The sequence below is a fragment of the Diospyros lotus genome, chromosome 15, assembly GCF_014633365.1.
Source record: "Diospyros lotus cultivar Yz01 chromosome 15, ASM1463336v1, whole genome shotgun sequence".
Classification (NCBI taxonomy): Eukaryota; Viridiplantae; Streptophyta; class Magnoliopsida; order Ericales; family Ebenaceae; genus Diospyros; species Diospyros lotus.
Window position 1 is genome coordinate 4,087,913 of NC_068352.1, and position 9,143 is coordinate 4,097,055.

General features: G+C 34.4%; 1 protein-coding gene across 3 annotated transcripts; it reads left to right on the top strand.

The window, feature by feature from the left end:
- The first annotated feature begins 5,855 nt into the window (after nt 1–5,855).
- LOC127792579 (pirin-like protein) lies at nt 5,856–8,709 on the top strand. 3 transcript variants are annotated; one of them, XM_052323117.1, is made up of 6 exons: nt 5,865–6,130; nt 6,387–6,436; nt 6,545–6,583; nt 6,677–6,705; nt 7,609–7,775; nt 8,053–8,709. In XM_052323117.1, the coding sequence occupies exons 1-6, from the start codon at nt 6,030–6,032 to the stop codon at nt 8,558–8,560; spliced, it is 894 nt and encodes a 297-aa protein (XP_052179077.1). In that variant the 5' UTR covers nt 5,865–6,029; the 3' UTR covers nt 8,561–8,709. The 3 variants fall into 3 exon arrangements, with proteins under 3 accessions (XP_052179078.1, XP_052179077.1, XP_052179080.1); XM_052323118.1 differs by lacking the exon at nt 6,677–6,705 and having other exon boundaries at nt 5,856–6,130; XM_052323120.1 differs by lacking the exon at nt 6,677–6,705 and having other exon boundaries at nt 6,085–6,190.
- Nucleotides 8,710–9,143: the final 434 nt, after the last annotated feature.

Sequence of the window (9,143 nt, forward strand, 5' to 3'; positions counted from 1 at the left end):
TTGTAATGAAACCCTATTTCTAAAGGAGAGAGAAAAAGATAGGGACGTATCAATATTTGATTATTAATATTGAATAAAATGATTTTTTTAGTAACTTGTGTAAGAAAATTCACTTCAAGAACTTGACTCGCCACAATCAAAGGAAAAGAAAGAGAAAATGAGCATTGATTCAATTGTTAGCCACCATTGTTGAAGACTTGTTATTGCTTAAAGTAAAATAAAGGAAAGAATCCCTTATCAAAAAAGATAAAGAAATTTGTGTAAGTACACTATTAGTACTGTAGTAAGTACCACCGCTTACTATTACTATTGTCGTCACAAATCTATCATCACCACTAGTAGACATTGTTGAAAGAGAGAGATTGAAAAGCCATAGCCATTGATAATGAAGATAGGGAACCGTGGGTTCTAGCCATAAGTGGTCGAGAATTGGATAAAGAGAAATGAATGAAATAAAGTAAATATTTTGTTAAAATTTAAATTAAAGGTGTTTTATTTATTTTTAATATTTAATAGAATTAAATAATATACAAAAAATTATAACATAGTATTTGAGGTTAATCGTTGTATCATTTTAAAGGCCATGAATAATATTTGCAATTATTCTAAATTTTAAGTATAATATGTGTTAATTACTATATTAATAATTTTTAAATTTAGATAAAAATTAAGCATGCAAAATATATTTAAATTTAACCAAAAAAAACTATACATTACGATGTGTGCATGGCGTCATCATTCTCAAACCCTGAAATTAAGCATTTTTAATGGTTTGATCAACCTATTTATATTAATAAAGATACTTTTGAAAAGTCAAAACCAAACACGTCCTTGACTTAGTAAAGAAGTCAAGGACACGTGATTTGGCTAGTTGGCGGCGTCTTTTGACTTTTGGTCCCATGATTTGAATTTCGTTGCCACCATAAAACGGTTCTCTGACGTCATGCTTCTGTCTGCGTATCCTCACCCCAACCCTCCCGTCATCATGATTAATGAATAATGTCACAATTATTAGTATGCCAAAAAAGTTACAGGATTATTTTTGTAATTTTAAAAATATTTTAAAATTATTTCATAATATTATAAAAATATTCAAAATGCATTTCTAATTTAAAAATAGGTTTCTATTCACAAAAAAGTTAGAGACGAAAAACTCAAAATTTTAATTTTTTTTTAAATTTATTTGAATAGATTATGAAATTTATATTTATTTTTGTATTTTCGTTTTGTATTATATACGTTTTTCATTTCTGTTTTTATACAACCTAACAAATAGTATTACAGCACTTTAAGTAAATATTTTTAAAGTGTTATTTATTTTTTATTATGACTAATTACCAAATAAATACTTATCTTTAAACTGATTTTTCAATTTTAGAACAATCTTTTAATTTTATCAAAACCCAACACCTTTGTAGATTGTTTCAAATATGTAAATAATGTTTGTCACTTTGAATCATTAAGTGTTAACTTGTATAATCTAAGTGTACAAATATTAATTGTTTATATCATTTATCTTTATCAAAAAAACCCAACCTTTATTGGTCGCCTAAAGTCGAACAACAGATTAAAATCTGATAAGATACTTGTTATAGTCAACTTATTAGTCTAAATTAATCTATTGAAGTTCACCAAAAAAATAAGTTTATTTTTAGTAGTCGACTAATATCTCTAGATAAATTCATTAAAGTTTGACAGTATGTCTAAGTCTCTCGCTCCTCAAAAGCTCACAAAAACGAAGTTAATGCTCCCACATCCATAGCATGAGTAGTTAAAGCAAGTGAATGGTTTGAAATTCAAGTTATTTCACGAAATAACACTCAGTCCTTCCAGAGGAACTTAACTAGTAAACCAATGACACTTCAGGGTCTAGCGAAATTTGGCATAAAGCTTTGGTTTTGCTCAAGAAATTAAGTGTAACTAATTGACTAGTACCATGTCACAAGTCAACTAATATGAACCCAATATGTCTTATATGCATAAAGTTTATATAGTTATTTTTATCAAGTTTTGAAGTCTAAACTATCATATTTAAGTCCAAGAATACATTTCCTAATATAGTTAGACAACAACCTAAAGAATAAGGTGGTGTTCTCTTTGTGTTTCAGTTTTGAGTTTTGAGTTTTGAATTCATTTTGAGTTTTGTGTTTTGAGTGTCTGTTTTGAAATTTTTAAAAACGCGTTCTCTTTGTTATTTTGAAAAATTGCTTCTCAAAACAGAAAATTGGAAAATGCGTTTACTTTGAAATTTTGTAAAATGTTATTTTATGATAATTTATTTAAGAAATTTGATTCAAAATAAATTATAAATTTCATTTAAAGAATTTCAAATATAATACAACTTATATAATTTAATCATATATAATATATTAAAATTACAAAGTACATTCTAAGTCATTTTTAATTTCACTCAACTATTAATTTCATAATAAATTTATTTTTACCTATAAATTAAATTTGATATTAATTTTGAGATTTAAATTATTCACAACATAAATATTTAAAAAATATATAAAGCATAAAATAACAAAATCTATATTAATTGGGCGTGGAGGCGCGGAAGGGAGAAATGGCAGAAAGCGGTGGCGGGCGACTGGATTTGGGCATGGCAGGCGGTGGCGGTGGCGGTGGCGGTGGCGGTGGCGATGGCGATGGCTTGGGCGTGGAAGGCAGTGGCGGGCAAGAGCGATGGCTGTGGCGGTGGCAGATCTAGGCGTGGAAGGCAGTGGCCGGCGGTGGCTGTGGCAGATCTGGGCTTGGAGGACAGTGACAGGCGAGGGCGATGGCGATGGCGATGGCGGTGGCGGTGGCCGATCTTGGCATGGAAGGCAGTGGCGGTGGAGGATCTAGGCTCGGAGGGCTACAGCGGGCGAGGGAGATGGCAGTGGCGGGCGGATTTGGGTGTGGCAGTGATGGTCGTGGCAAGCGATTGCAGTGATGGCGGTGGCATGGACGATGGAGGCGATCGAACTTGAATAGAAAAGAAGAAAAAGAGAAGAGAGAAGAGAGGTTGAAGAAAATGGATGAAAACGGTGGTTGTTTTCTGTGTTTTGGATGGAGGCTGGTTTTGGCTGAAAACAGCCAAAACGTGTTTTTGGCATTTTGAGTTTTCTGTGTAAATTTTTTGTGTGTTTTGCAAAATGAGTTTTTGAAAATGAGTAAGTAAACGCGTTTTGAGTGTTTTGAAAAATTGAAAATAGAAAACAGGCTGAAAATGCCAAAGAGAACGGCCCCTAAATGACTCAACATGTCGTCTCCCTTTGTGAATTCATAATCTATACAGCCTTTAAGTAACAAAGAACATACACTAGAACACATCAAATTGACAATATCACCATTGGATTTCCATCTTTTGCACCGATAAAATTTTCTATCAAAATTTTTTAGACTATGAAATGTAGAGTTGGGCCTTTAGTTGATGATGACAGAGCTTCACATTTAAATTGGACAATGTTGAAGTGGTCGAGGCATTTTCCATGTCTATGTTTCTATGTGACGCCATTTAAAAAACTTGCTCTTATATATTAATCAAGATAATGGTTGGTGCGAGTGAATTAAACTCCATAATTAGATTTATAGAATTGCATAAATTGTATTGAACGGTACACAAAGAGCGAAAGGGCTTAAAAGAAATAACAATGAATGTGATCGCCTCCCATGCTCTTGCGGAAATAGATTTGAAAATCTAAATGATGGCATACCTAAATGAAAGTAATTGATGAAGGGAGGAGGCCTACATAATTAGCTTTAATCTCTTCTACTAATTGATGGAGAATTTCAAACCCTAGCCTATGTTACTTTGGGATTTTGCAAAATAATCGTAGAACCTTGCATTGTAGCAATCGATAATATTGACAATCAATGTTAGCGATCTTGATGTGGAAGAGTGGAAAGAGGAGGCCTAAGTCTTCGTTATCGAGTTATCTTGAAATTCATTATTTTTATGATATTCAAGACATGTTTTAAGAATTGAAAATATCATCAATTACCATTGGAGCTATGCATACTAAGGAATGAGGTGTCCCAAGGCCGAGGGTGGCCTATAAACTTTGAGGTTGAGGGTGACTTGTAGACTTTGAGGCCAAGAATGTCTTGTATACCTTGATGGTGTAGTGTACCATCCAAAGCATGTGAGAGATGTGATTATGAAATTTCATCAAAAGCAAAAGAAAAAATCTAAAAAATTGTATTTTGTTATAAAAAATGAAAATGTTTCAAGGATCCATTATTTTCTAATTTTATCTTAGCGATAATTTCAATGAAAAAATTGCATTAACCACCTTTGAGGTTTGGCTTAATTGCAAGAACAACCCCCATATTTTGAAAATAACAATACATTCCCTTATCATTAAACAAAGAGATAAAATGACCATTTTACTTTTCATTCTTTATCTCTCTTTCCTCTCTTTCTTTCTTCTTTGATTTTAAGAAAATTAAAAAAAAAAAAAAGAAACAACACAAAAATAACATTTATTTAGGTTCAAAATAAAAGCTTCTTCTTCTAAATTTGACATGGAAAAAACTACCCTAGATTTCTAAAAGGAGAAAAATATATTATTGCTAGTGTTGTTGCCATTTCTAAAGAAGAACCGTTGCCAACATTTTTGTTAGGGAAATGAAAGAAAATGAGAAGAGAAAGAGAATGGAAAAAAGCATGAGAAATAAGGAAAATGCCTCTAAATTATAAGTGCATTTTGATATTTTTAAGATTACTAGTTGTATTTTCTCAAACATTAAGGATAGTTTTTGTAATTATCCTAAACCTCAGGGTACTCACATATAATCTTCCTAATTTTAATACACTTTTAAAAAAAATACGTATAGAAAAATAAAATCTAAAATAATTTATTAATTCATTATTATTAAAATATTATTATTATAAATTTAATTAAGATTAAGGTAGATTACAATCAGCAATCCTAATGTTTTATGAAAAAACACAAAACTCCCCTAAGTTATCAAAAATGACAGAAACCCCTGCCATTAAAGGAAATCAAATAAAAAGACTATACTACCCTTTCGTTATTCTTCTCTCTCTCCCTTCTTTGTTTGTGTTGCGGTTGCAAAGGCCAAGGCTTCTTGTAACAAAAGAATTGAACCCCTTCCCTAAAAAGATCATCAAAACCTAATGTAAATGTCACAATTTTTGTCTTTTTCTCTCAATACGCTATAACCATCATGCTTGCTAGTAACAAAAAGTTAAACCTTCTTATCGAAAATGACACGGGAGATGGTTTTTCTTTATGTTTTCCCATTCTCTCTCACTCTTATTGTCCGCTCTTTCTTCAACAATAGATTCTGTTGCAATGGCGTATTTACAACAAAAACACAAAAATAGAAAGAAAATGGAGATATGTAATGACAATAGCAATGGTGATACTTCTCTTATGGCGGTGATAGGGGTGGTACATCTCTTTTTTTCTGTCTTCTTCTTTTTCTTTTTATCTCACCAATTGATTATTGCTATTGGGTTTTGTTATCGAAAATCCAATGATAATAGTAAAAGTTGGGTTGGAAAAGGGTGAGATAGAGATAAAAAAAAAAAAATGAAGGGAGAGAGAGAGCGCTAAGAAACATGTCGATACTAGACAAGAATTTAGATGGAGGGAAGAGTGAGAGAGCTAAGAAACATGTCGATACTAGACAAGAATTTTGCAGACAGAATCAGGGAGAAGAGGGAGAGAGATTGGGGGAGAAAGGGGAGGGAGAGTGAGGGAAGAAAGGACATTTTAGGTATTTAAAAATTTTAAGGAATCGTTAATCTTACGGCAGCGGCAAAGTAAGACAATTGACGCAAAGCTGAGGCTAATATGAGATCACATAATCACCAAAGCTGAACGCCAGCACCCAATAGTCGTCCCGCCCATCTGGCTCTGACCTGTCAATGGATACTCTTTCTCTATCTCTCTGTCTCTCTCTCTCTATAAATACAGATGGAATTCTGAGTTTGCTTCTCACATTTTCAAATTTTCTCATTCAACAAACAAACACAGAGAAGTAGTTGATCAGACCAGAGAGAACAGAGAGGAATGGTGAATATTGTGAAAGAACGTCGGCTTGTGGTCAGGAAGTTTCTGGCCAGGCCTCAGCATGAAGGTGTCGGCGCCATTGTTAGAAGAAGCATAGGAAGGTAAAAGATGGATTTCATTGCATTGACGTGGTATCACAATTCAATGACATGCTCATAACAGTTGAGGAAGATAAACTCTTATTCAAATTTTAAGTTTGACAAAAATATCTGTGATCTGAATATATGGCGGGATATCATTGGATGTGATGATGTTGTAGTATCACTATTACATTGAATGTTTTGTCGAAGATTGTTTTGTCTTGTGTTCTTGTTGAAATTTGAGCCGTTTGGCTGATGGGTTGTTGTGTTCCTTCAGGTTTGAGCTGAAGTACTTTGATCCTTTTCTTGTGCTGGATGAATTCTCAGGTGGGTGTCTCTGTTTTCCCCTTTTCTTCTTTTTATGATTTGTTCTTAGCATAAATGTTTCTCTAAATGTGTAACGATTTCTTGAATCTTTGCTCTTGATGTTTGCAGTTTCTTCACCTGCTGGATTTCCTGATCATCCACACAGAGGTATTATCTTCTTCTTCTTCTTCTTCTTCTTCTTCTTGACTTTCTCTGTGTTTTTCAAAATGTCTTGAATCTGTTTGTTTAAATGCCTGACAGGATTTGAAACAGTCACCTACATGTTGCAGGTACATACAGCATTTACTTTTTACCGCTTCTCTACTTCTCATGGTGTTTGTTAGCTTTTAAGAACCCAACAAATTGGTGCCAGAACTTTTGTCATAAGACAGCCACACTTTCTGTTTGCTTTTCCTGCTTTTGCCGCAATTAATACTTCTTTATGAGGTGGTTGTCGTGTGATATAATAATTTTCTGTTCATGAGATCAACTTGCAGTTTTTCTCCTAACCACAAAAGGCTAATTCATTTATCACTAATTATGAGTAGTTAGTCTCTGTGATATGATTTTGAAACTTAAAAATGAAGCACCACTAGTATTCTTGTCACCCCTGCGCTAGTAACCCATGGAAGAAAAGGCGTCCCTAGTTTACAACACTACCCACTTTACAAGGGTCAAAGAGGATACGACGAACATCAAATTTATGTAGTTTGATAATTTGCCTACATTAATGGGTTCATTGGTTAAATTTTCCTGTCTGGAAAATAAGGTAGCAAATAAGTATGTATTTACGTAGACAAAATTCTAACCTTGTGCATGTATAAAATTAGGGGTTTTGATTGGTATTTCACACCTCACAAAATTATAGCCCCCCCCCCCCCCCACACACCACCACCAAAAAAAAAAAACAAAAAATAAATAAATAAATAAAGTTGTAGAACCTATGCCGTCATAAACTTGTTAAGAGTGTAGTGAAGCTGTTGAGCGAGGTGAGGCGTTGCTTTGTTCCACTCTGTTCGGTGCACTTAAGCATTCCAACTACTAGACTTTTTCCAGCAAAAGAATGACTTTTCATATGCAGAGAGTTCAGCTTCCCAAAAGTTTTATGGACTTAATGAGATGAATTTCAACTACTGGCATTAATTTTACTCGCCCTGATCGCTTCAAGAAGTTTTCTTTTTTGGTATCGCCAGGGTGCTGTAACACATGAAGATTTTGAGGGACACAAGGGGACAATAGGAGCTGGTGATTTGCAATGGATGACTGCTGGAAGAGGAATCGTTCACTCAGAAATGCCTGCAGCCCAAGGAACTCAGAGAGGCTTACAGTTATGGATCAACCTCGCCTCCAAACACAAAATGTGAGTAGAAACTGGCATTTGCTTGTGATTCTGCTGGTTTTACACTTTTCTAAACATAAAAAATAACATATCAAGCTTTTATCCTGCTATGTGAGATCGATTACTTGAATTATAGCTTATTGGTCATTCCTATCTACAGCTTTATCTTTTGTAAAACCATCATATCAAGTCTTTCCTAAACGTGTCAGAAATTTAATACTGGTGGGATCAGACACCCCCCTTTGTTCTTTCCTCGTGAAACTTAAGTCCCAACTGATCCAAATCGGCATAATCTCAGGATTGAGCCTGGGTATCAAGAAGTGGCAAGCAGGGACATTGCAGAAGCTGCACAGGATAGAATCAAGGTCAGAGTGATCGCCGGCGAGGCACTAGGAACCAAGTCAGCAGTATACACAAGGACACCAACCATGTACTTGGACTTCACTCTGAAGCCAGGAGCTCATCTGCAGCAGCCGGTACCGGTTTCCTGGAATGCATTTGTGTATGTGTTGGAAGGCGAAGGCATCTTCGGCAGCCCAGATTCTTTGGCTGCAACATCGCACCATCTTCTACTTCTGGGCAATGATGGGGATGGTGTTGAGGCATGGAACAAGTCCATGAAGCCCCTCAGGTTCATTCTGGTTGGAGGCCAGCCCTTGGGTGAACCAGTGGTGCAGTACGGCCCTTTTGTGATGAACACTGAGGAAGAGATTGACCAAACTATTCAAGATTATGAGAATTGCACCAATGGATTTGAGAAAGCTAGGCATTGGAGATCAGAAGCCACACTGGGTCTTGACGAATAGGCTCTAATGGCAGTAATCTATTCATTGTTTGATTCAGCTTGAAATGAAATAGAAGTTGTTAATGTCGCAAAATGTATCTTCAACTTAGTGAATGATATGTAATTTCATTTAATTTATCAATCTTATCGTAGTGAGGTCAATCTTATTTAGATTTTGTATTTTCTTCATCTTGTGTTTAACTTGGTTGTTGGGATGAAACCCCATTTCTTCCCTTTAATGGCAATATTGTAATTTTAGTTTTATTGCAGGGGCATCTTGGGGAGAGCAAGGAATCTCCTTTTTTTTTTTTTCCTTATCTAATCCTTAGATATTGTCTTTACTTATTTTGTGAACAAATATTGTAATTTCAGCCACACTCAATGTTTTTCATTTAACTAGTGTTTAGGGTTAGTGTTTAAATATGTTCTTGTTAAGATATAATAATAAATTTTTTTTATGTAGGAAAATGTCTCAGAGAGACCTGCAAAAAAAGAAACTAATTAGGGGCACGGGTGAGGTCACTTGTGAATCTTTTGATGCTTAAGTTAGTTTTGTGTCTGAAGTGAAATTATAATTTCAGTAAGATTGTGAGTATACCAAAACA

What these genes read in the sequence shown, in the direction of transcription:
- LOC127792579 (XM_052323117.1), top strand. Translation starts at nt 6,030, where the DNA reads ATGGTGAATATTGTGAAAGAACGTCGGCTTGTGGTCAGGAAGTTTCTG. An exon ending in TGTGCTGGATGAATTCTCAG is followed by an intron (nt 6,437 to 6,544) that starts GTGGGTGTCTCT and finishes TGATGTTTGCAG; the next exon opens with TTTCTTCACCTGCTGGATTT. An exon ending in CAGTCACCTACATGTTGCAG is followed by an intron (nt 6,706 to 7,608) that starts GTACATACAGCA and finishes TGGTATCGCCAG; the next exon opens with GGTGCTGTAACACATGAAGA.